The sequence below is a fragment of the Oxyura jamaicensis genome, chromosome 3, assembly GCF_011077185.1.
Source record: "Oxyura jamaicensis isolate SHBP4307 breed ruddy duck chromosome 3, BPBGC_Ojam_1.0, whole genome shotgun sequence".
Taxonomy (NCBI): domain Eukaryota; kingdom Metazoa; phylum Chordata; class Aves; order Anseriformes; family Anatidae; genus Oxyura; species Oxyura jamaicensis.
The window spans coordinates 14,555,139-14,582,371 of record NC_048895.1 but is presented as its reverse complement, the minus strand read 5'-3'; the positions used below and the strand labels follow the sequence as shown (position 1 = coordinate 14,582,371).

Genomic DNA, 27,233 nt, shown 5'->3' with positions numbered 1-27,233 from the left:
GCCCCCCACGAAGCAGCCCCCGCCCCCTCAGCTCCCCTCAAGAGCCCGCCAGCTTTGGCGCCCAAAGGCCACTTCCGGCCGTGCCACCAATCCCCGCGGAGCGCGCGTTGGCCCCGCCCCCTCGGCGCCGCGTTGCCATGGAGACGTGCGGGCAGCGGCGGCGCGCATGCGCTCTCGCGCGGCGGAAGGCGCTCGGCGGAGAGCTTCCGGTGCGGGCAGCGGGCGGGAGGAGGAGGAGGAGGAGGAGGAGGAGGAGGGGATGATGGCGGCAGGGCCCGGGCCGCGCATCTGCGAGGGGGAGTGCGCCGTGCTGAAGCGGGGGGGACGTCTTCAAGGCGGTGGCCGTGCTGCGGAGGAGGTGAGGGGCCTGAGGGGGGCTGCGGGCCCCCTCCCGAGGCTGTGTGTTGGTTAAACGCCCGTCGTGAACGAAGGAACAGAGAAATAAAAGGACGTGTTGCCGCGGGAGGTGAAGGAACCTGGGCGTTAGAAGTGAAGTAACTTGCGTTAATTCTTTATTCTCTGTAATATGATGAGGATAAGGGCGCTCCATGAACACACGACAATCATCAGAATGTCGGGGGTTGGGTATTCTACACAGGGAGGTCCCCACAACGAAAACTGAGCACACGGGCACACAAGTGTTCTCTAATTTCTTTGTAGTCATTTCAGATTTTCTATAATTTCCTACCGCTCCTTCAAAACCTGTGTGGGCAGGTGTTAATAGGCATCATGCGAGCAAGTAAACTGGTGATTTTTCATGAAGTGACTTTGGTAAATGTTTCTGACAAACCCAGCCTAGAATTTATATATTTTAACTTCATCCCTTACCGCGTTCAGACTTCATCGTGTCAAAAATCACGCTGTGTAAGTTATGTTCTATATACTCAGGTTTTACTGCTCGTTTTCAGGTTTCTCTTGAACTGAAAAGGCGAGTTTTTCATACCGCTTGCTTGATTTAAGTTCTCTGTTCCCTTCCCGTGCCCTATCAGCGTGATGAGGTTTTGTGGTTGGTAGTAGGTGGCATTTCAGTTCTTGTCCTGGTTTCCTCGAGGACACAGGTGACAGTGGCACGTGTGAAGTTGCAAATTCAGCTACTGTGGGTTTTAAGGTCCTGTCGTGTGGCCCTTTGGGCGTAGTTAAAATGATGCTTTTAATGTTATCAATGCTTTTATCGTTTCAGGAAAATTATTTTTGAGAAGCAGTGGTTCTATCTGGACAATGCCATCGGACATATTTACGGGACTACGTTTGAAGTAACCAGTGGAGGAAACCTGCAGCCAAGGCGAGAGGTGGAAGAAACTACGCCAGGTATTAACGGAGTCTTGGTTGATGCTGGGAAGAACGAGCGCTAATTATGATTTCTCTGATGAGACCAAAGATGATGGAAGAGCTTTCTATTAATCGTTTGTTAACTTACGTTACTTATATTCTGTGTCCCAAATGCATGGTTTTGCCGTGATCCGCTGTTCCACTAGTCCTGTAACAAATCAACTTTTTAATACGGGAGAAAATTTGAACCTTGATTTGGGTGAATATACATATGCTGAGGAGCATTTTACATAGTTCATGTAATTGATTGCTTACACGATACATTGCAAGACCACAAAGCATGTGGGTTTAATGCTGAGAGTCTGCTTTCTGTGAAACTAAAATCATGTGTTTCTCCGACTTGAAAGTATTTAGAGCTAGATTTTACAAATCTATATCCTTTTCCTTTAGACACAAAAGAAGCAGGTACAGATAATCGTAACATAGTTGACGATGGAAAGTCTCAAAAACTGACTCATGATGACATAAAGGCTTTGAAGGACAAGGGTATTAAAGGACAGGTAAAAATAAGGTTTTGGTGTCATTTCTGTGCTACCTTGATGGTTATATTTTAGTTTATGGAACAGGCTATTCTTTTAATGGTGCAGAAACTTCAGTGCTTTTTCTTTGTTCTTCTGCTCAAGTCATGTTTTTCCTAAAGATCTGTTTTTACAAAAATGCGAGGGCTGTTTTCAGAGAAAACTTTATGTAAGGTTGGCAACTTTGTCAATAGAGAGGCAAGAATAACTTCTTACTGTATCAGAAGTCATAACAGACATAAAAGGAGTATTAATCATTAAGGAAATCTAATATACGCCATCACCTTTTAATTTGGTTTCTTCGTAAGATTCAGAATGTTATTTCTGTATTGCAGACGTGTCCAAATTTCACAATAATAAGACTGTCAGAGGGGTAGTGAAGGATCGCAGAACCCTTAACTAATAACACTGTGTAACAAGCACGCTAGCAGCGTGCTTTTGGGTGCTACCTACCAAACAGTGACGCATGTCTTTTATCTGCACCTTAAAAGCTAAGAATATTCCCAAGAGAGCAGTCCTGGTAGAAAGTTTTTACCCCACACTTAACTAGCAAAAAGTGAGGCCTTGTAACTTGTTAAGAATCCCCTGCAGTAAGTTCTGTTCTGCACACGTTATCAGTCAAAATTCTCTCTCATCTTTGGTTTACCCTTCCTAGTAAAGATGAGAAATTGCTCATGCTTACATCAAGTTCATCTCTTTGCGTCTTGCTGCGTGCTGCTGCTGTTCGAAGCGGCTGTTCTGCTTTTGCCTGCTTAATAATGGATGGGTCCGAGGAGTCTAGGATGGTATTTCCTCTGTTTACGTGGTTGTGCTGCTCTTGGCATTCTCTCTTTGATAAGAATGTACTAACCAGTCTGATAGCTTGGACGTTTTCTGTCAGTTCTCATTATCTGTGGCAAAAGATCACTCTTTTCTCTGTCCTCAGCATGTCTGTGCCATTCGTCTGCCATAATGTTCATTTAGGTTATTAAAATAGCCTGCTTTATTAATTAACTGTAGCTGACCGTTCATTTCAGACTGTTGTATTAGCGCTGTGAATGTCTGGGCACATCTGAATTCGTGTTTGTGAACGGCATGTGTCTGTGATGCAGGCTTCGTTGCAAGATGATTGCTCTTTGAATTAACGCAGCCTCAGTGTTAGTGGGGTTTCGTTGCCCATCACCTTCCCAAATTCTTGCCAGGTCCTGAGGGCCAGGGGTATAGTGTAAGGCTCCAGGCATAACTGGTAGGTAGGTATTCCTGGGGTATTGCAGAGTGCCACACCTTCCCTTCGGCTTCTTGTGCTTGCCCTACAGAAATATTCCCCAGATTCCTCGCTACATCTTACAGGAAAAAAAGTGGCCTGCATTGAACTTTTCCAAGAATAAGGCAAAGAAGGAATGATATGCTGATCCGCCCCATCAATAACATATCCTAAATGTCTGAAAGACTTTAAGAGATGATGGCTTGAAAAAGAGCACGTGAGAAGTACTGGCACCAATGTATTTGGAGCAAGTGCAACAGGAGGTGCAGTGTCCACGTGCAGCATTTGTTCTCGTATCGCAGGCATGCGGACAAACCCTGAAGAATGAAAGCTTTTATCTTACTTTATTCTGTTGGAGGTCTCAGTGCTCACTCCAGCTGGAACCTGAAAGCGTGAGGAACAGGAGTTGGATTGGCAAAGGGAGAAGATTAGAAAAAGGAGATGGGGAAACAACCAGGAATTCTGGAAGAACTGGAAGTTAGAGAAGGAAGAAGGCAGTGAGAGGACTGTAGGAAACAGCAAATGCTAGAGTTTGGCATCCTGCAAGGAGCTGGTATAGGAGTCTAGCACAATGCTTCATAACAACTGCTAATGAATGTAGCTCATTCTAAATACAGGGTAATTAAAGATAGCTAATCACCTAGAGGAAGCAGGATAGTTTCCTTCACATTCAGCGTGGGCTAAGAATATGTCGGTATTGAGACGGCCCGATAAGAGCTGCAGTAATGACTTGCTGGAAGGAACGAGCCTGCTTTTCCTTCATTTCTGGCCATACGAGGCTGCCCTCTCAAGAGTTAGTTCTGGCACTTAGCAGAGTCCTTCCCCCCCAGTTTTCAGGATCAGCATTTTCAGTTTTGCCACTTTTACGCTCGCATTACATAGTTAGACTTCTGTCTCTGAGTGTTCTGTGTGGTTCGATTCCTGCCCATACTCAGGGCAGTGCCTCACTTTCTGTGTTGCAGAAGAATTAATGTCAGTAGAACTTAATGATACACATGCCTTCACTGGAATAAAATATTTTCTGTGTTTAAAACAGTACTATATGTGCAATGAATAAGAAGTACATACGAGCCGTAGTAAATATAAATTGTCTTTTCTAAGGAAATTGTTCAACAGTTAATAGAGAACAGTACAACATTCCGAGACAAAACAGAATTTGCTCAAGATAAATACATAAAGAAGAAGAAAAAAAAGTAAGTGAACTTTAAAACGTGGAAAATATTTAGTAGTTCTTCAATTTGTTGACTTGAAGTAAGACTATTACTGTGTGTTTCTTACAGATATGAGGCTGTTATTACAATCGTAAAACCATCCACTCGCATTCTTTCAACAATGTATTACGCAAGGGAACCTGGAAAAATTAAGTATGTTTTCATTTTGTTTCTCTCCTCAAATGATGCAGGTTTTTTAATATTTTTCAAAACACCTGTATTATACCAGAGCATATAACACCACTTTTTCCAGTTAATGGAAATACTGTAAATTAATGAAAGATAATGTGATACGGAAAATTAATCAATATTCTCCTGTAGGGAAGAAGAAAAAACTGTTGCATGCAGCATTAGCTTTTACCATTTCCCTTCCACCACCATTTTGCTAATTACCTCTCTTGAGCAATTAGCCACTTTGTTGGCTCTTTATGTTTTTAGAGGGCTCTTAGGTCCTGTTGGTCAGTTGCATATTTTCTCGCTTAGCAGTCAAAAAACAAGCCACCTACCCGAAACAGGGATTTTAATATTTAACATGTTAAGGAATCAAATCTTCTTCGGTCAGAAACCTTTGCACAAGTCCAGGTAGATGACATCCAGTACTCTTCACTTAACCACCAGCACTGTAACTCTGTTAACACTGTTTTTCTAAACTAAGAAAACTGATTTTATATTTCTTAAAACTTTTTGGTTTCTAGCCATTTGCGTTATGACACGCTAGCCCAGATGCTGACTTTGGGAAACATCCGTGCTGGCAACAAAATGATTGTAATGGAAACATGTGCAGGCCTTGTGCTGGGCGCTGTGATGGAGCGAATGGGAGGTGAGTAATACAGTAGCTTTAGCAACATACCAAATGAGGGCTTACTTGAAACTTAAGAAACACATTTGATTTTGATACTTCTAAAAGGCACTACAACAAAATCATTTCTCAGTTTGCAAAATCTGCTTGGACTGTCTCCAGTATTCAAAGACCTAATTGTATTTCCATTGGAGGGAGTTGTGCTTTGTGTATTTCAGTTGCATTTATTATTTGCTCTTTTATAAATTACGAAATTTGAAGTCTGCTGTACGGAGATCTATTTTAGTGTCTGTTTGTGTTAACGTAAAGATGTTCAGAAAAGGCTCCAAGGAGCTTGTATGTAGATTGTTCTCGAGTTGGGAAAAGAGGAAGGAATGGCAGAACATGGGAGTGGTAACACTGGAATCCAGACTGCAAGTGTTGTCACTCATCTTGCTCACTGTACTAGACATTTAGCATCAGCAAAATGTGTATTTCTAAAAGCAATATATGACATTTTTTGTGAATAATATATGACATTTTCTTCTAGGAGAAGTTTGACTTGCATTTATTTCTCAAACTCAGTTAACTAGTTTCATCTCAAATCATTCAAAGATACTAGACAGAGGTGACAATTATATTCCAGAAGCCTGGAAAGGTAGGAAGTGTGATGTAGTGTTGTGCACCCAGCTGTGCTGCCTGGTGGCTGAAAAGCACACAGGCAGTTATGCTATAAATTGTTTTCGTTTCAGGAAACTTTGTGCATAGCGTTAATTTTAGAAGTAAATGAACTAAGTTGCAATTACAACTATTGAAAAGATGTTGTTGATATGTTTACTATTTAAATTAACTTTTACTTTTTAACAAAACCACTCAATAGTTATAAGAAAGAAATACTACAGAAAACCTGTCTTTTTAATTCTAAACTAAATTAGTTTCTCCAACAATTTGTCTCTGCTCACATATTCTGCGCAGATTCTAAATGTGTTTAATACATGTGTAGTCTTTGAGTTAGCTTGTCCTTTAAATTTGCAGAGACTGCTGTCCTTCCGATAAAACATTTCCACCTTGAGATGTGTTTAAATTTGATGGTTAGATTAAGATAAGACAATTTGCTTACCTGTTTTGAAATGTATGTTCATTGGTCCCAGAAGTTGTGACTCTAGTAACGATGGTTTTGATTCTTTGGCTTTCATAGGCTATGGATCCATTATTCAGATGTATCCAGGAGGGGGACCTGTTAGAGCTGCCACCAGCTGTTTTGGGTTTCCAAAACTTTTTTTCAATAATCTTCATGAATTTCCTCTCAGCAAAGTGGACAGTCTTCTCTCTGGGACGTTTTCGACAGAGATGCTACCTTCAGAATTTGACGATAATGCACTAGTGGAAGAAGAAAGCAATGGGCTGATTGACGAGAAGCAGACTTCTATACAGGAAACAGAAGAGGAACCTATTACTGCCACAGCTATGGAGGTCAACCAAACAGAAGAGCAAGAAGCAATGGACATTAACGCTGAAGATGTAGAATTTAAAGATAACAAAGAAAAAGACAATAAAGAAAATGTAAGAATGTTTATTATGGCTATTTTTTTTACAATGTTCACATGATTTGGCTGATTTCAGACATGCCGAAACATTAGCTTGCTGAGGTGTTAAAATTAACTTCTGAATGGTGCCTTACACTGAGCCATCTAAGGTGCACAAAATGAAAATTCAGCCCACGATGGAGTGATTACCATTCTAAAGTGCAAAATATTTGTTTCATGTTCAAAGGTTCGGGAAAAACAAAGAAAACAGTGGGAGAGAAGGAAAAAGCTAATAGAAGCTGCTGCTCTCTTGAGAGAGAAGAATGCGGATGGGTAAGTGTTTGTGGTTGGAAAGGTGTTCTGGTTGAAAACACATCTACAGAAAATAATTGCCTTTGAAATGAATAAAAGCTTAGTTTTTAAAATACCCTATTTTTTTCTTAATATTTAGTAGTTCGCAGTCAACCCAGATGCGGCTTGGGTCTTGTTTGGTTCTTACTGGTTGAGATTTTTGTCTTTTAATGGATTTGAGTTTTCCTGATTGAAAAGTGAGGTTTCCTGATTAGCTATGAATAAATATTTTTAAAAATAAGTCTTTTCTATTTGGCAAAATGGAACTTGAGGTCACAAGCTTACTAAATTGGAACTATGCTTGGTAAAAAAGAAAATTTTTCTCTTCTTACACATAAAAAAAAGAATACGAATGCATTCTACCTGCATTAGCAAGGATTGTTTTTTCCCAACAAATAATTTTGCATGATGATTTAAGATCTAGTGCTCGTATGTATTTTAGTCTGTTTCATCCAGTATGGGTAGGTGGTAGAATTAATTAGGGCTTCCTATGAAGGTGCAGAGACAGGTTGCTCTGTGTTCTCTGAAGAAATACAATGGTAGAGGACATTTGCTAAAAGCACTGCATGTTTGCCAGCAGCAGCACCCTGATGATGCCTACAGATGACCATTAAACTGCCTGAATAGTGGCAGTGTTCTGTTGCTGTGTTTTTACCATTCTACCCTGCACTTATCATCATAATTAATCTCAGCATGGACTGACAAGGCAAAAATTAATATCTGACTTTACCTGATTTTTTCCTGCAGTGCAGAATATTCTGCTGTTGATTTTGAGTACAAGGACACCTAATTAGTCTTTTGTCTCTTGTTCGTTTGTTTTCAATCACTTGCATATTTCTTCTTTGACCTTTGTAAAGAATGAACACTGTAACAAATTACATACTTGGAGCGCGTGCTTCCTCTAGGAAGTCTTCAGCATGAGAGGGGGAAAGAGAAGCTTATGGATGCCTGCAGGCAGCATCCCAGATGGCTCAGTCAGGAGCACCTCTCTTTAGTCATCTGCCATTTATAGGCCACCGTTTGTTTAGGTCAACAGCCACAGGGCATGTGCTGCTAAGGCAGGAGAAATTGGCACGGAATAAAGAAGTGCTTCAAACTAACCACTTCGGTGGCAGGTGAGTAAAAGCAGGCCAGGAAATCAGGATTCTGTTTTGTGTTGCAAGAGAAAAAGGAGAAAGGATAGGAAAAAGCTGTTTAACGTTGTAGGTAGGGAAAAAGCTTAAGACATTGTCAGAGTAAAGAGACTGGTAGCCAGGTGAAGATGAAAACCAGCTTTAGGAGGGTTGTTTCATTAATAATATTTACTACTCAAGGTGGAAGATACGCTTTTAATAAAATTTATTTCTTCTCTGCTGTCCTTGTACTAGGCTATTTGTTCAACTCCATTCATGACAGCTGAAGTCTGTTGTAGGTCTTTGAGGGCGAAAAAGGAAGGCATTCATTATGGATGTTATTTCAGTTTAGTTAGTTCAGTTTAAAGGAGCAGGCAGTGATGGACAGTTACATTTTTCTGATACTATGAAAGTGGAAATTGGTTTACAGACACTCCATGTGTGCAGAATTAGACCACACACCTTCTCTGTACCCTTCCCTGTCCTTCCTCCACCTCCTCCTTTTCCCCCTCTCACTCATTATATTAATTTTGAGACTGGCCAGACTACCCGCTGACAGCAATATGTGCTGCCATATGAGAGACCATAATTTGATTCTTCACATTCTCCCTCATCTCTCACTTACCTGCCTCGTGTCTGGCAGAGTTCCTTTCGGTGTCAGCGTAAGACTGTAACCCTTCTGGAACATGGTTTGGAGACTTTTTTTCTTTATAGTTCTCTTGGCTAATTCCTGAGCACAGTTTTTTTGAAATTTGGATTTGAGGGAAACCTGTAGCCTGCAAAAGCTCTGTCCAGCAGAAAGCCAAAATATTAACAACTGTAAAAATAATTGTCTCACTTTGTGCTTAAAAAAAGTGGAACATCGACTTTTACAAGTTTGACGTTGTATTCAATGCTGAGAGCAGCTGTTGAGTGACAGGTCTTTATGTATATGAATATAAACATACACTGCAGTTTCATTAAGCTATTCTTTTTGCACAATTACAAATTATTAACTACTTGAACCTTAACTATTTCTTGAGCATCTTAACCTTTCTAGTTTTGCAGGGATTTTTTTAATTAAAACTCTGGGTATCTGTATGGAATTTCAAGCACCTGTAAACAGAAGTTATGCTACAATATTAAAACTATGATAAAGAATAAAATACAAAGGCTTTAAGTTGGCAAGGACAAATTCTTTTTAAACGATCTTTAGTCATGTCCATTAAGGAATCATTTTCTCTTTAAATAATAACATATAAAAAATGTGGGTTTTATGAAGATGACCCAGGTTAAAGAAACATGACTGAGGTTACTTTCTAAGGAACAACTCGCAATCACAACACTTAACTTCTATTTTGACGGTGGTCTTAGGGTAGAAAAAGGAGCATTCAAGTTTTGGGGTTATAAGAATTATTGTGGAGTTCAAAACAGCTGAACTGAGTGCTTCTGCAATGTTTTTAATATATGGCATTTTAGAAAACAAGCTTTTTAATCCTCTTAATTATGCAAGCAGGAAATCATGATTTGTTTTTATATTTGGGGAGTTGTTAGAGCCATGAAAACATGCTGATTAGCAACATTTAAGCTGTAATTGATGCTCAGAGCTAAGTAGGAGAAAATGTCACATGATGAATAGGTTTTAGAAGCAGAAGACTAATGTGCGTGAAATTTCTTTTACAGCTTAATTGTAGCCAGCAAGTTTCATCCCACTCCTTTATTACTTTCTTTATTGGAGTTTGTTGCTCCTTCAAGGCCTTTTGTTGTCTACTGCCAGTATAAAGAGGTAAATCCAGTACGTTACTCTCTCTGTTATTACTTTAAGTCTGAGACTGTTTTGCTGTATAACCTATCATCTCTTTTCTTAAGCCCTTATTAGAGTGTTACACAAAACTGAGAGAAAGAGGCGGTGTTATTAACTTAAAATTGTCCGAAACCTGGCTACGAAACTACCAGGTAAGGATTACAGTATAAGTGGCTGTCAAAACTGCATGAATTTAGGGGAGCCAAACACCCTAATGAAAATGATTTTTTTTGACTGATTGCAATTATGTACAAGCTCCTGCATTTGTTTACCTGAGAGTAGTGAGAAAATGCTCTGCAGAATTTTAATGTGTAAGTCTATTGTAGTATACGAGAGATGTAGCAAAATATGACAGCTGTTTATTAATTTCCAGCTGGTTTGATAGCTTAAAAGATCTCTGTAGCGTAAGAATGGTGATGGCTTCCCAAGTCAGTATCTTCACACAACACAGTTCCTGGAACTGGAGTAAGCAGAGGTTTCAGGTCTAGGAACGTCTCCCTTGTGAAAAAGGTCAATTCGACCAATATTGAACAAGAAGTTTATAGTGTGGAGTTCCCTTTGAACTAGGAACATAAAGATTGTAGTGGCAGAACGGGAAATTACTTTATTAGTGAATGCTGGTATGTTAGACCACTTGTGGTTTCTCACAAAGTATGTGAGTTCTGAACACATTAACGAGACTTTCAGGTGTCTGAAGCCTTGAATTTGTAATTCTGCTGGAAAGGCTATGCCGAAGTACTCAGCAATACAGTAGCCTGTATGCCTAGGTGTCTCTGTAACTGGCTTCTGATATGCAGATACTTTGCCCTTCCAGATAAATTCACTTTTCAATGTCTGTGTGTTACGGTGGCTGAGAAAAAACCCTTCATCTTACACTGTAAGCTTAAATTACACAACTTGATGTGCACATATAAGCATGACTCTTCACAGATGTTTATTTTTGGTTTTGTTTTGTTCTGTCTTAAAGGTCTTACCAGATCGAAGCCATCCAAAACTGACAATGAGCGGAGGTGGAGGGTACCTTCTGTCTGGTATAACTGTTGTGCTGGAGAAGGGCAAATCTGATTCCAGTAATTTAGAAGCACTGAAGATAGAGGAGCCATCATCTAAAAGATGCAAAGTTCAAGACCTTCAGTGTTAACATTTGAAGAATTGATTTGTTTTTTAGATCTCAGGAGATACATGGTTAGTAAAATAACAAATACACTTTCTGTGTTCTTGACAGCACAGGAACAGTACCTGTCATACATCTGTCAGCAAAAAGCAGGATTGAGCGGTAGGGAGAATTGCCTCTCTCTCTACCAGTTTACATGATCAGAATTAGAAGAAGAACCCGTGAAAGCAAACCTGTGTCCAGCACCACACTGAAAGCACTCTAACTTCAAAAAGACCTTCTGGTGATCAGGATGAGAAACTAACATGGAGATAAGACAAAGCATCAGTGAAAGCACTCTTTTTGTTTGTTGCCAGAAGTGGATATGATTAAAAAGGTTGAGTCTGAATCAACCCACGTAATTTAGCTTCCATTTTCCCAGAACAGCACCAGGGTAAACGTTCTACGTAGTGATCTCCTTCTTCGGATACTGAAACCTGCAATGTTCATTAATCTAAGGAAGTGGAATAAATGGCAAAAATCATACGCTTTTCTTTCCAAAGGAACAATAAAAAGAGAATACCAGAACTTTACAGCATGACTCCATGTGTCCTGAAATAAATACGGAAGAAAGTGTATGGTCATAAATTAAATACCAAATATTTAAACAGTGTCTCTGTTAGTATTGTCTGTCATTTTCCTGAGAGGAGTTATGTTTTTAAGATACGACAGTTTTGAAAACTGCTATATGTATATTTATTTTACAGTTCTGTTCTTTCATGATGTGTAGCTTTTTATTTTTTAACTTTGCATTTGACATTTGAATTAAACTACAGGATGTATTTCCTAAGGAGATTTCTTTTTCTTGATTTTCCCTCTTTTTACGAAATCAGGTAGAGGATTTAGGAGAAGAATACCCTTGCAGGTCACATTCTGTTAAACCCCTAGGTGGGAGCCAGCAGGACTGGGCTTCCTGTCTTGAACCTTACTCCTCGATCAAAATCTGGAGCTTTGGGTTGAAGTTCTTAGACTTCATGAAGCTATGATATTCTGTGTATTAGTAAGACTGATGCTCTTTTAGGGCACTGATGTGCATAAACTGATCTGAAAAGTGTGTTTTGCCCCTCTTACCTTTCACTACAATTTAAACATTGTAAATCATGCATAAGGAATCAAAATCTGCTGCATGGCTTTTACTAATGGAGTTTTTAAAAAAATGCTGAACTTCTCAGCTTCTTTCAAGAATTAGTAGATTAGTGGGGAAAGGGATGGGGGGGGGGGGCAGTTTCCCATCACTTTGTGTCTGTATGTGCATACTGAAGGTAAACTGGGACTTTCAAAGCAAAACACCCACTGTGTGATGAAATTCTGAGAACCTGGCTTAGAGCAGTGCCTAGGAGTCTGAAAGCCAGTCAAAAGCATGAAAATTATGAACTCGGCATAAACTAGGAGGTAAATACTAAAAAAGTGATCTTTTGGCACAGTTCTCTTACCTGTAAGGCAGACAATAGGTATTTCTCTTCCACTTCTATGGAGCTGGTTAGTACTCAGATGTCATATTTATAGAACCATGATATTTAGACAGTGAAAGGTAGGTTAAGCAACCAACATGTTTTAAATACTACTTGCTACCGTGTATAATGCGATAAAAATAATAAGCTGAGGAAGTTATATTGGATGTTTTATTTGTATAATAAAAAAAAAGTTTTGAAAAGCAAACTATTTTTTCAGGTGTTACAATACTTTAGATCAAAGCCCAACTGGCTTCATTTGATGTTAACACCAGCAGTCTTTAAATATTGAATGCTGTCCCACATTTTTTAAATGTGTCATAATGCTTGCAGTAATGAAAACTACTAAGAAAGGAAGTACCAAAATGTTCATGTAAAATATTTCAAATTGCTGAAGTTTCAAATTGATTAAACATACTCCAGATACACCTAGGAGAAGAGTAAATCTTGATCTAACAATTCCCAGTTTAGTTGACACAGGAGCAAGTTATCAACCTAAAAACTATTGAAAATATATAATGTAATAAAGAGCATTTCTAAGAGAAAAGACAAGGTGGGGGAAGGAAGATGATGCATACCTATGACTAGTCTCCCCACAGCACAGCTCAGGAACATCATAGTTGCTAGAGCTTTGAGGCAGAACACTGAAGAACTTTCATCTCCACAGGTATAGAAAATAACAAACCACTATACTTTAAGGTTAGTCAACGATGTGTAGATAAAGAATAGGTCAAGATTGTGGCTATTAAACCAAAGATGGCTTACTGAAAGCAAACCACCGAGTTCTGCAGGAGCCATCCACTCAGCAAGGTAGAGAACGTGGTTTGGACAGTCAGACAAGGCTGACCTCTGTTACTCTAAGGCTTGCTGTACAAACAGCTATCACTGAGGTGGCACGGTGTGTTACCGCTGCAGTGCATGTGCTCAGCAGGACTAGCTCAGCTGTGGTTACATTCAGCTTAGCTCAACCAAGTTGTTTGTTTGTTTGTTTGTTTTTAATATACAAAGCCACCACAAACTTGCCTACAGCTTGAAATGGCCACTTTCATCAGAAAAGTGCACCTGTGGTCTCTGGAAATGAGGGTATTCTGCTTATCTGCCTGCATTTCTGGCTCCTGAAGTACTCACCAAAGGTTGAACTCTGCACAATGAAGGTAACAAAGGAGATCGAGGTACTGTTTACAACCCAGAGGACCCTCAGCCTTCCTCTAATAGTTGGAAGTGTCTGGTCTCAAAATAAAAATAATAATAGTAAGAAACAATCACAACTGAAATTCTCAAGCCAAAGCTTCTAAAACACACTGAGGCTGTTTGGCAGGGCGAGAACCTGGTTGGGTAAAGGTATTGCTGCACAGGATTTGGTAGCTGGTTTTATTTCCATCTTTACTCACACAACAAAACATACAACTGCTTTCTCATAACAAATTTACTGAAAATGTAAGCAAATTAAAAGAAGTAGCTACCAAGCTTTCCATCGCTGTGCTTGACTAGAACTACACACCAGACACAATTTCCCAGAGGTACACGTGCCAGGAGCCAGAAAACATTATTTTCAAAAGCCAAAACCACTTAGTTCAGCTTCATTTGATTTGGAACAAATTTATGCATCTTATACACCGCTACTCGTTTAAAGTTTACGATTCAGCTTCCAAGCCAAAAGCGTTCAGTATTCCTTTTAAAAATGCAAATTAATGTAAATGGTATTGGAGGACTGCTTAAAAAAATGATCTAGTGTCACTCATCAAAAAGTCTTGAGGAGGCAATGCAAATGTGGAGCTAAAAATGGAACAGGCGCAAGCAGCCAGAAGAGCTACTTGGCTCTTGGTGCTTGTGGTGTCAGCCCCCCAGAGGAACTGGAGCAGAACAGAGAAAGATGACAGCTAAAAAGGCTGGCTCGAAGCTCTCGGAATCCACTGAACAATACTTGGGTTTAACGCAGCCTCTTTCAAGGCATACGTTTTTAAGCAAAACATTGCTGATTCATGAATGTGTATCTGTGTAAGCTGAGCCTTTAAAAAAAAAATAATCGTTAGGATTATGTACTTGAACAATTTTAGAAAGCTTTCCCTGCTACAACTACAGCTATTTCCTTCTGGGATTTTAGATTCTCCCAGACATGCCTTCTCTTGCACCACCTCAGAAAAACACTACCATGTTGGAATAACTATTGTATGGTATTATACATTTTTCAAGCAAATCTCAGACTTTGAAAACAACCAAGTATTCTGCAGCTGGAACACCTCTAACCTTCCTTACCGGTGCTGGAAAAGCCCGGTGAAATCACAGTCCTACTGAATTCAAAATTCTGTCAACTGTGAGCCAGGGTTTGGTCTTTGTATACCTCAGCCAAACAAAATGAAACATTTGAGTGCTCTTATCAAAATCCCTAGGCATTAGCCATGCTCAGACAGCTCATGGATCAGCATCTCACTGAACATTTTCACTTCCTACCACCTTACAGTTAAATTGAGAGGACATTTGTGCTTTAATGAACAGGTGGATTAAATGGGTTAAGCTGCGATGAGAGATACTGCACATTTACCGATGATGTGGCCCAGCTGAATTCTTGGTATAGCACCTCCCGTGTTGGCGTTACACAAGCAGCTGATACAAAGACATTGTCACAGCAGAAAGACTGCAGAAAAAAACACATTTGGAGAAGTTGAATTTAATTGAACCCCAGATATTTGGAGTAATTGAAACTAATTATGGGATTGTTTCTTTTACTGCTTCATAATGTCACAAGATTACCAAATGGCTCCTTCCACAGGCCGCTTACTCTTCTCCATAAGGCACTGTACTGTTTATTACACAGAACCCATCCTGCCCTCAGCTCACTAGCTGCTGAGAAACTCGCTTTTTGCAAAATTAGCACTGCTCTAATGTAGCACAGAGGCTCGGCAACACTGTCACCACTACCTGCTTGTCTGCGCTAGACAAAAAGAATGGCAGCAAAGCACATTCACAGAGCAATTAGATTTATGGGACTACTTCGTCTGAATGAATGGCAGAAACCAGTTGACTACATAATGCAAGGATTCCAGAGCACCACATACTCCCCAGATTAACAAACAGCTATTTGGTGTTGCACCCTCCTTGCTTCTCTAATGAAGAATTTCCAGAACTAAGTGATTCACAGGACATTTCTGAGTTACTAAAGCAAATTAACCATTTTAAAGCAAATTAACCATTAACATCTTTCTTACCTGTTGTGCTCCCCCTACGTGGCAGATTAAAGGCATAGACAGGCTCCTCGTAACTTTAAAAAAATAATGGTGAACAAGTCAGCATTTTGTGCGTAACCTATTCATCTGATACAGCTTACTCTGAAATAACCCCATCATTCAAATAAGCAAGGAGAAAGTTTGCTCCAAGATCAATGTTTTTTATTATTTCAAACTCAGACATAGATTTCTGAAGAACACTAACACAATTATTTTCACAAGCATATTAAAAATATCTGCCTCGCATGAAAGGTTATAATATTAAAATTCATGCTATTCAGATTTCAATAGCATAATAGCAAATTAAAGACATTTTCAGCTGTATAAATCACTACACTATAGTGGACAGTAAATAGTATTTCCTGTTTTTAGGGCAAACAACAATCCAGTGGCCGTGAATTTACCACAAAATACAGGTATTGTGAGTGAAGCTACACCTAGCTTTGAAACACCAAAGCAGATCATCTTCAGCCTCTTCTGTTGTCATTCAGTGTCTCCGCTATTTTCTGCATCTCCAAATCCATTGCAGCCAGGTTTTCCAGTTCTTTTTCCTGTCAAAACATAAAGGGCATTTTACACTTGAATTAATTCAGGGACACCTGCTACTGTTTGGTCCCTGGGCAGCTTCTGGGGTGGGGAAGTGAAGAGCAGTGCGGCACATACTTCAGAGATTCGTGCAACAGCCTGCTTTTATCAGAATTAGTGGTAGAGAAAGGATCAAAATAGTCATTGAGAGCTGGACAGCTTGATCTTTTTAGCTACAGAACAGCATTAGCTCGTAGTGACTTCCTGCTGTCTCACAGTTGCAGCTCCTAGCAGCATGAACTCATTTCTGCCCAGGTGAAGGTCCCTTAGGAGACTACAACCTTTTGCTCACAGCGCTTCTGGCTTATGACGCACAGCAAGTGCAGTGTGCAGTCAAAGGAACTCTTCCAAGCTGCCAGATGCTAGGGAAAAAGTTATGCGGTCAATCCTTGTTTATTATGCTACCTTGCAAACACTGTTACACCTCTAGATAAATTCCAATCAAACCTCCACTTCTCCCAGTCCAGCTTAGCTGGGCAAAGCCGCACAAAGCAGCAGAAGCAGCGAGATACAAGACAAGCACCTAGCTGATGGGCATAGACTCAGTTTTCCTGAACACTGAAGCAGAACAGGAGGTCCAAAACGAAAAGGGTCCATGTACAGGGGAACTGCATGCACAAATCAAGCATGCGAGTGCCAGCCCGGTTCTGCTCTGAGATTAGGACATCAAGTTAATGGGCAGCTGAAACTCTTCCAATGCACAACTTACTTTTCACCTGCATGATTTAAACAAGCCAACAAACCAACTGGTGCTTGCTAATTATTACCTCTCTGCTCCTGCTGGAATGGGCATCTTTGGTTTATTGATCTGTAAGACCCTAGAGGGAGAGGTAAAGCCCAAAGAGGAAGAATTTCCTCCATCTCCCTGTCCTGCAGCAGGATGCACGTTCTCTTCATTTTATAAACCATGCCCTGGGGTAGGCTCCACTAAATCCATTCAAAGACAGCAAATTTTTTAAATCACCATAGATCTGGCTTTTAATATGATTTAATCTTTTTGTTTGTTTTTTGTTTTTTTTTTTTTCCAGTCACCGTTTACCAGCTGTCTTTGGAATGGATTCAGAAATGTGCACATAAAATTTATTTCCCCTGGCTCTTCAGAGCACCACCTGTACACATACCTCCTCTTCTGTCAAAGGCCTCTGGCTCAGAGCTCCTTTGTCATTCCTGACTATGTGACGTTTTTTCATATCTTCTCCAGAACTGTACAGCTCCGGGAATTCAGCTGATTTCTTCCTGTAGTTCAGGAGTTGTGCAAGTTGATCCATCTTGTTGTATTGCCTTTTCATATCATATCTGTTCATTTTGCCAAGGTTCCTCTTCTCGGAGCGTCCGTGGTTCAGGGCACTTAGAAGCTGCTTTTTTTCCCACCAGTCATAGTCGGTGTAATCAGGGAAAAGGTTCTTCTCGTTCAGGGAGGGCCTGCTCTCCTCTTTACTCTCCAGCAGCCTCTCTCCTGCGCTGTTCCTTTTCTCAAAGTGCCGGCTCTTCCACCACAGCAGTGGGTATAAAGAGCTGTAGGATGCTGCGGTTCTCTTGTCGTTCTCTGCAGGGAGATGGCTTCTGTACTCTTCCCCCTCACCATATCTCCCTTCCTCCATATTCTCCTCTTCATTTTCCATCTGATCACTGCTGTAATGCTTCTTTTCTACTTCCTCCTCCTCCTCCTCGCTGTTACCAGGGTAGCGCTGCTGCTCTATGCTGTCCTCAGTGCTGTAGTGTGTTCTGGCCTGCCCTCTGTGCTCCTGAGCGTACGCCTTCTGTATCTCTTCATCTTCGTTGTCCCACAAGCGGTATCTTCCTCCGGCACGATGCTGCCTCTCCTTGCTGCCACCGCTGTGATACCTCTCTAGCTCTTCCTCACTTTCACCTCCATGATACGTCCTTCCCTCAGAATGGTGCCTCCTTGCCTCATGCGATCCATCATGGTGCCTCTTCTCCTCGCGCCATTTCTCATCACTTTCTTCACCGTGGTGACGCCTCTTACTTTCTTCTTCGCTGCTCTCTTCACTCTGCTGCCACCTCTCTCTGTACTCTGCACTTCCCTGGCCTGCATGCCTCTTCTCCTCCACCTCTTCAGACCCGTGCCTCCCATGCCTCTTCTCCTCACGCTGCTGCTCAGATTCTTCACGGTGGTGTTTCTGATGGTGGTTCCTTTTGTCCCAGAGAAGGGCCTCCTCTGCATTTGATTCCTCAGCTAGTTCTTCTTTCTCATCACCATGGCCTCTCTTCTGTTCGGAGGATTCATCCATTCTGTGCTTCCCGTGGGAATGTTTTGGTTTGTAAGGTTGCTTTTCCTCCTCTGCTTCTTCACTCTCATCAGATTCTTCATGCTCTTGCTGACGGGAGAAATCACGTACCTTAGACTCATGGTGGTATTTTTCACTTCTTTCTTCCTCTGCCTCTCCCTCCTCTCCTTCATGAATTCTTTTGTAAGGGCTCTGCATTCCCTCCTCCGAATGCCAGTGGCCCACGGGGCGTTGGTCATTCCCCTCGGGGAACTCCTCTGTGCCCATGCCTGCAGAGCTGGACTTCTTGCTGAGAACAGCGCGGTCTACCTCTCCGTCATGATGCTTGCTTTCTTTGCTTTCTTCTTCACTGTGGTAGCTGTTCTCCTCCTCTCTTCTAATTTCCTGATAGTGTTTCTTTTCTTCTGTATGAAGCCTCTCTTCATTAGTAGGTATGTGGTGTCCCTCCTCCTCTTCCTTGCTCTTACCTTCCTCAGGAACAATCTTCCCTTCATCACTTCCTTTCATGTGCTTTCTAGAGCCATCTTCTACCTGACTTTGTTCCTTCTCCACACTCCCAGCAAGATGTTTTTCAATCTCTGCTGGCTCTTTCAAATGCCTTGCTTCAAGTTGTTTGTCTTCACTTCTCTCTCTGTCACTTTTAGTACCTACAAAAACAAAAGCAGCCTAATGAAGTAATCTAACTCTCCACTGACATGCTATGTCAGTTTAAATAGATAACTGGCTTCCAGAACTGATATAGACACATCTATTTTTTTCACTTCTGCTTTTAAAAGTCATTATTTTCATTAATTTTGTATGTTTGCCTGGAAAAGCATTAAATATCATTTAATTAGGCATTAAAAAAATTCCATTAAGATTTCCAGAATCATCTTTCCTCTTTGGCTTTTTTGTTTATTTGTGACAGCATTTTTAGCATTGATTAAATTAACCTTCATTCCCATTAAAACTCAGTGGGATCTGGAACTGCTTTCAGCGTCAGGCCTTAGCCACAATATAAGTTCACTGACAAAAAGGACAGCCATCTCAGAAATACTCTTACTCAGAAGTATCTGAGGAATACTAAAAATCTGCTTTTAGAAAATATTAAACTTTCTAAGATGATTGCACAAAAATGAAAGAAACATGTTACTTTGCAATGGTTACGTTTCATCAAATCACGTAGCTTCCACTGTTTTCAAAATCCTACATGAAAGCCTGACTGACCACATCGGTAACTACATTTCTGTGAAGGTATTTCTGCTTCACTTGTGCCTGAGTAACATCAGAAATAGGTCACAAATCCTAAAAAATTTCAAACGGCTTCACAGATTTAAAAATAGCTCGCTCTTTCTGAAAAGCGTCTCATTATCTGATATTCTTGGAGAAGAGCTGCCTACTGGCAAAAATATGATTCCTATTCTCTCCAGTCAGTAAGTGAATTTTTGTTGACCAGAAGATGACAAATAGACAGGTTGATCTGAAACTAACACCATCAGGAACAAAGCTTGATGCCTGATGGCATTCAGCAGCAACTAGAAACTTTTGGCTGCGTTAGATACCAATAGATGTATTCCTAAAGCTTGAAAACCTCCTCCTTCTGATGACTGTCTAAGGGCCACACGTTATTTCCTCTATAAACAAGCAGCAGACAGATGGGTTTCATTATTGCTTCTTGCTGGCAGGTAAGCTGAAGAGCCTTTTTATTGTTCTGTAATCAAATAAATATATAGCGGGCAGAAAAGAAATATGTGCATTTTGCAATTTGGCACCGCGTCAGACTTAACCGCACTTCACTACAGACTGAAGTCAAGCCTTGTACCTCAACGTCGAGGCAGCTGTAGGCATGAGCTCATCAGAAATGAGGACTCCCAGAGGGAGTTTTCAGCACACGTTTCCAGACCTCTGGAATCAGCACGACAAACTTAATCGTTTCTGGGCTGCTTACAGCCTCAGTGAGTTTCCCTCTCCTGAGCCGGGCACAGATTCAGTTGCAGGAGCCGTGCTGATGTAAGAGGAGGTGAGCTGAAGCCAGTTTGGACATGCTGGGATGCATTCAGCACCTGCTCCAAACCTGGCCACGTTTGTTGACCTCCCAGGCTAGATGCGAGCTTGTCTGCTTCTCTCAGACTCTGCAGGCAGCTGAAGTGGAGAGCCACACATGCTGGCCAAGAATCCTTAAATCGCTGACAGTTACCAGGTAAGAATGCTTGCTCTTTGAACCAGACAGACTAAGCTGAAGGAAATCGGAATTTTCACCCTGAAATTAGGAGGTACTAGATTGACATGGGCTGAAGTAACAGTTTACTAGCTCCAACCCAAAAGAGAATCCATCTGAAAGCTTATTTTCTCAAAGTTACCAACAAGAGGGTCTAATGCTGAAACCTGTATTTTTTGAGAATATTTCTAACTCGCCCATGTCACTCCAGGCTAGTCTTAGAAATAAAAATGGATCACTCAATGGCCATTGCAGGAGCAGCTTTAAGACTCGGGGAGGGAAAAAGATCACTATTCATGTTACTTACACTTGGCAGTTATGACAATTCTGTGGCTTAAAATTAGATGATGAGCTTACAGAAGATGACAAAAAGAGTGGCACATCATGATTAACAGCACAAAGTATTTAACTTCCAAGACATTATTCTTATATGCGTGGAATTAAAATAACAAATCTATCCTGAAAATGAGAATATTTGTTTATAAAATTAAGAGTTGTATCTACCAAATTCCTTTCACAATAAGGTTGTACTTACTCTTTTTGAGGATTTCTTTACATTCAGGATTAATTGGTGGTGCATTTAGCTTAGAGAGAGCATTGGACAGAACTTCCACTATGCACCGTGTTACCTAGAAGAAAGAGAATTAGAAAAAAAAAATTCTCATGGTGAAAATGGAAATCCTGCTTCTGGCCCAGTCAGCGAGGAAGCCACTTTAGGGTTAGAGTTCATGGTTAGCAGTTATGGGTTTTGGGCAGCCCCCAGCTCTAGCAGAACCGTGCGTATGGGTAAGACATGCTCAGCTCCTCACTCCCATAGCAGTAAGAGAATAGTCATTGACTCTTTTTGTTCTCCGCTTTTGTTTGCACAGGTAACAGGCTCCTTTTATATGTTTTTAAATATTAAACATCCTATTCAGTACAAAGGAGAGTCAAACAACATGTGGCAACCCAACAAAAAAAAAACACCTCCACAATACATCCAAAATATGAGGAACATCCTGTATAATCTGCCTCAACGAGGACCAAGCAAAGGTATCGCTTGGGTTGTGAATAAACCAAAAAAACACCTTTATAAGTGACTTGCTCCACAAAGTACTTCAGGAGCTTACTCTAGGAATTTCAAGTGTTCTTTCATGTGTGTGTGCTTTAAAACACCGCTTCTTTTAGTATTTGGCATTCAACCGAAAGCGGAAGACACTGTTTCAGGAAAGTGGTACAACCTCCAATCTTAAGCGCACACCAAAAGGGCTCATCTACACAAGTAGAAGTACTGCACTGGGAAAAAAAAAAAATAAAATAAAATAAAATAAAAAATAACATATTTAGCAACTGCAGATATTCCCCACTATTTCACTTTTCCTCAAATTTGCCTCCCCACTTTCTACAGTCTGATTATATGTACTGTCGAGTAGCATTTCAGATAATTTTTCAGGCAGCTGCAAAATGTAGAATTTCTGACACAAGAAGCCAGCTTCCATTTTCATCAAATGCACTGAAGTGCATGTAGTTATCTTCTGACAGCTAAGGGGACTCCGTGTTCCACATCGCCGATGATCTCTTAAGAGTTTGCCCTTAGGAAAATAAAGAACGCATTATCTTGGGACTTTAAAAACAAAACAGGAGCCAGAACACTGGAAGGCATGTGACTGATATTGTCTGAAATGTGCTTTGATGTATAGCTACTCACCATTTCCTCCATATGGTCTTTTTCCACTGGAACTGCGCTGACACCTGGAAGAAAAATAAATTATTGCAGACTCATTAATCCTAGCAGCCCCACAAACATCACTGACAGATGACCTCAGTCAAATTAGTCTGATGAGGCTGCTTGAGGTTTGGGTTGGTAGGATAAGAAAACCAGGTGCATTTTGCATTATATATTTTCTTCCTTTGAACAGAAAAGCACTGAAAAGCTTCAACCCAGCTCAAGAGACATGTTGACATTTCCAGCACAAAAATAATATACACCAAAGAAAGAACAGAAAGCAATACTCAAATTCTAAGAATGGAGCTTGACAGCAATCTGGGTCTTCATGTAGATGTACCTGTTTGGTGGTGAAAGAAGAAGAAACAAACAAGGTCTGTTTTCACTCCGAGAACTCCTTCACCTTCCACAAGAGGCTCAAGTGCCCCGTGACCACTTCCCAAGAAGGAGACCACTTCAAAGTGGAAAACCAACTACTGTAGTGACCCTACAGAGAAATCCCGTCTCACCTGGAGAGGAGGGAGCTGCTGGAGGGAGGACAGAGCCAGGAAGGATTGGGATTTTCCACTCTCAGAGTGGTCCATTATCAGCCCAAGAAATGAGCAAAAAGTCAAATGGCACTGGAAAAAACAGTTCTAGAAGAAAGTGGTACAACTTCTATCACGAGGACACCTCATGGCACCAGCTCTACTGCTGGTCCAAGGAAGCTTTTGGGAAGAAGCTGCTGCACATGAAACCTTAGTGCTGCATTGTTCCTCCAGCTGGTTAATGAACTCAGCTGCTGCGCATTAATAAACTTCCTAAATTCTCATCCACCTCAAAATTTGCAGAAGTGAAGTCTGCCAGCCACGCAGGAGCATGTCAAAGCAAGGGTTATTGTATCACCGCTTCGCAGCCTTACTGCGTGGAGCAGAATCACCATGCATAAACGTACAGCTTGGAGGCAGTTCTGAAGTTCTTACAGAGGTCAGGACAGTCTTAAATTCAAAGGTCATCTTCTCTACAATATGGCTTGGGTGAGGCAGCAAGAGATCTTCTGTAGCAGACGAACACAAAGATTATGGAGACGATGGGAGCCAATTTGCCTTAGAGCATCAGGAAGACTGACACTGTCCCCTGGAAGTTTCCTGCAAAGCAGAGGTGTGTAACCTTAGACTACCGGAAGCAACAAAACCTCTCTTTTTTTCCATCTGCAGGGGAAGCAGACATCTCCCTGAGCATTGGCTCCACGTGTAGTATCTGAACACTAATAACTCTCTCGATATTCCCACTGTCTTCTATTTTTGCTCCCTCGAACACAAACGTAGGAGTGTGCTCCTCCAGCGCTCTACTCTCTTCTGCGTATACAACTGCAGAGCAGGGAACCCGCAGCAGGGTAGCACTGAAAGGATTCCCCCAAAATAGCACTGCATGCCTACCAAGCCATCTCCCCGGAATGCCTGGTGGTGCATGAGGGAGATGGTGCTATGCAGAGCCAACACTCTCTCCCACCGTTAGCAGCAATCAGCACCGAATGAGACAGGCTTTGGGTTACTTTATTTACTAACTTAGTTATGCAAATAACTACCACGCTACACAGTGCTGACGCCGTCGCAGTCCAACCTGCCTGCATCCTCCATCTGAGCGCGAAGAGTAAGGATGTACGCACATGCGGGGGCAGGAGACTGGCAGCAAAGCCCCCTCTACTAAAAACAAAACCAAAAAAAAAGGTGTTATCCACTAGAAAGACATTCTCCCAATCCCTTAAGGGCTAGGAACGCTGCTCTTATGGCAAGCAGAGGGGATGACCTGCTGCACTGCCTCTCCTTGACATGGCTGCTCCTGTCATCCAGCCCATGAGAAATCAGGACAGGCGCAAGGACAAACACCTGACTGTGTCCGTTGTAGTGGTCGTCCCGCAGCACATCTCCTGTGAGGTGCATCCAGTTGGCGTAGCAAAGCTGAACAGACAACCTTCTGGACGTCTTTTGCTATTTGATTTGCCACCTTCAGGTTGCCTCTCAAGTGCTACATCAGTGGTGTGTGAGTACAAAGTCAGGCTGTGCTGACTGCCTTTGCCCTGTCCTTCCAAAGCTCTTGTCTCTCCAAGAGAGAGACAGATTTACACATAGATTGAGGACCACTAAGCAAGTGCTTGTTTAATGATGAGAGTTGATATGCACAAAGAGGAAGCATCTGGCCATCATAACGTCAGAAGAAACAGACAATATCGGACATAGGTCAAGTTAACCTGCCGGAGTAATAAAATGAGTATCCCATCTATCCCAGAGCCTGGAATAACACACTGAGGTGGCTGCTGTGCCAGAGCTGAGACAGGAAGCTTGTGGGGAGCCAGCATCCCCACCTTATGCCCATGCCAGCTGGCGAGAGCCCCCTCGGAGCCTCCTGCCAGCTGCAGCTGGCCGGTCAGCACCTCTTGGTGTCCTCCACCACTGCTGTCCCCTCCATGTGCTCAGGGTGATCTGCAGGGCGAAGCCATCGCCCTGACATGGCCGGGCAGCAGAGCACCCACCCGCAGAGCTGGTGGGCAAGCAGGGATGCAGCAGATGGTACCACTGCAGGGTTTTGCAGCAGAAATAAAGTCAGGGCATATGCCGAGAAGGAAAACCTTGCCCTGTCCATGCTGAAGAACCATACCACAGACCCACAAAGGAAAAGACAGCTCTGGGTGTGCTACCCCCTCCGGAACCAAATGTGCCCAGGCAGTTCAAGTCAGCCCATTTCATTTTGCAAAAGCGCTGAGATGAAGATCACTACAGAGGATGAGAAACGCAAACTCTGTACATCTTTGAAAATAGTAACCCAGGACAAATTCATGTGGCTTTTGTTTGCATCTCCAAGACTGGGACAGACCTTTTGGTAGTCCCTGTTTAGAACCTCCCGTTAAAAAATTTTCATTAATGTCAATGACCCAGTGTAGTGTATTTGGTCCTCAAAATTTCAGCAAAAACCTTTCCTAGGAAAGATCATAACTTTGGCATATTGATTGGAAGGAGGAGGACCAGAAAGTTCCCAAAGTTAATGTTTCACTGATTCCCAGCTCCAGACTCCTTAGTTCATTGATCCTGGATGACATTTGATTGGGCAAGACAGCCAGAAGGGACACAGATATCTGTCCAGTCTGATGGCATAAACTTGAAAAAATATTTGGTAAGAAGTTCCCGTTGGGTCTGTGGAATAAGTCTGTCAAGCTTCAGTGAACTGGGATTTCTTGCCCTCTTCAGCTCTCCCCCGAGATTATGTATTACTATAAAGAGCCTTGAGGGTCTGCTGTGACTTGGATGTGTTTTTGCACAAGCCCCAACAGGCTTTCCACCCTAAGACTTCCAATACACATACAGCTGAACTATTCAATGCCAAATTACACTGACTTTCAACAAATGATGAATTATGCATAAAAGGCTATGAAGCCAAGCGATTGCCTCATCCTACTGTCTTTAATTTTAATTTCTCAGCTTAGTTTTGATACTTCTGCTGTACACAAACATAAAAATTGTTAAATTAAAGCTGGAGACCTGCTACTTTAAAATCCTCTCCCAATACAGCAACTAGCTGGCAAAAACCTAGCAGCAGCGCTTGAATAAAAGTCCGTGGAAGGAAACAGCTTGGGTGTACGGGGGGAGAAAAAAAATAAACGGAGCCCAGCCGTGTCCTCACAGCGTGAGAAGGAAAAGGCTCGTTATTCAGTTATCCACAGCAGTGACTACGAGGGCTCTGTGGGGGATCCCTGATGGTGCTGGGGGGACAGGCAGCGTGAGGGGCAGCGTGGTTCCTGTCAGTGAGGTGAATGCTCCGTGACGGGCTCCCGGTGGCACCCTATGTGCTTTCCTCTCTTCGGTGCTACAACCCAAGCCTTCCTCAAACCCACATGGGAAAGTTTCCTCGCCGGAGACCTGTGACACCGGCTGTTTCGCCTCCCTACCCCCCTGCCTCAGGGGTGCTGGCCCGAGGGGTGACCCCTGAGCTATGGCCACCCCGCGGTGACGCAAGATGGACGGGCATGACGTCACACCGCCACCGATGGCGTCACCCCACTGGCTCCAGAAGGGAGGAGCGGGGGGTGGAATGGCCAAAACGCCGTTATTCTCCCCAGAATAACGCCGGAAGAAAAATAATAATAATAAAAAATAAATTAAAATATATTTAAATTATAATTAAAAAATTGAATAAAAATTACAAGGAGGCACCCAACCGGTGGCGGGGCTTTCGATCCGCCTCTCCCTCCCCTCAGGGCGGCGGCTGTCCCTGAGGGCGCCCAACGGCCCCAACCGCCGCCCTCCCCTCAGGCGCCGGCCGCGCCCGCGCCCCCCCCCCGCTCACCTGCCAGGGCGGCGGCGGCCCCCAGGAGGCCGAGAAGCGCCAGCGGCCCCATGGCTTCGCTCCCCTCCGCTCCGCTCCCCTCGGCTCAGCTCGGAGCGGCGGCTCCGCCGCTATTTAAAGGGGGGAGCGGGGGCGGAGGAGACGGGCGGGGGGCCCCGCCGGGAGCCTGCGTCACTCCGAGCCCCCGGGGCCGGCGGGGGAGGCGCCGCCGCCGCCGCTGCTGCCCGTTGTCCTCTTCCTCACAGAGGAGCTGAGGGAGCCCCACAGGCACCCCTCGGTGCCCCCAGCCCGGGGAAAGCTCCCCGGCAGCACGGGGGAAGTTTTTGTTCCTTTGTAACTACCGCAGCTCTCTGCCTCCTCGCCCCCCACCCAGCAAACCCCTCTCGCCACCCTCAGAAAAAAAAAAAAAAAAAAAAAAAAAAAAAAAACATCAACCTCCCCTGCCCCCTCCACCCCGGGTCACAGGACGGACCAGCGGGGGGGGTACTATGGGGTAAG

The 27,233-nt window shown here is 42.5% G+C and overlaps 2 protein-coding genes and 1 long non-coding RNA gene across 4 annotated transcripts in view; 2 read left to right on the top strand and 1 right to left on the bottom strand.

Annotated features, from left to right (window-relative positions):
- Nucleotides 1–151: 151 nt before the first annotated feature.
- On the top strand, nt 152–12,411 carry TRMT6 (tRNA methyltransferase 6). Its single transcript, XM_035321679.1, is given in 12 exon segments — nt 152–319; nt 321–358; nt 1,181–1,308; nt 1,720–1,829; nt 4,192–4,283; nt 4,371–4,454; nt 4,997–5,121; nt 6,278–6,642; nt 6,853–6,938; nt 9,731–9,833; nt 9,917–10,003; nt 10,819–12,411. Coding segments are annotated over 12 exon segments (1,545 nt in total). The 5' UTR covers nt 152–166; the 3' UTR covers nt 10,993–12,411.
- A 3,408-nt stretch (nt 12,412–15,819) lies between these two features.
- Nucleotides 15,820–27,233, bottom strand: part of CHGB (chromogranin B) — a 17,864-nt gene continuing 6,450 nt past the window's right edge. Inside the window, exons 1-5 of one of the 2 annotated variants that reach the window (XM_035321672.1) lie at nt 26,736–26,865; nt 22,398–22,441; nt 21,246–21,339; nt 17,386–19,160; nt 15,820–16,230 (exon numbers count right to left, since the gene is read on the bottom strand). In XM_035321672.1, the coding sequence (XP_035177563.1) occupies nt 16,147–16,230; nt 17,386–19,160; nt 21,246–21,339; nt 22,398–22,441; nt 26,736–26,787 (2,049 nt within the window). In that variant the 5' untranslated portion in view covers nt 26,788–26,865 and the 3' untranslated portion in view covers nt 15,820–16,146. Of the gene's footprint in view, nt 16,231–17,385; nt 19,161–21,245; nt 21,340–22,397; nt 22,442–26,735; nt 26,866–27,233 lie in introns of those variants that run through there. The other variant, XM_035321673.1, reaches the window with a different exon arrangement.
- On the top strand, nt 16,883–20,446 carry LOC118164268. Its single transcript, XR_004749399.1, has 3 exons — nt 16,883–16,897; nt 19,963–19,966; nt 20,307–20,446. It is a non-coding gene; the product is annotated as an uncharacterized LOC118164268 (long non-coding RNA).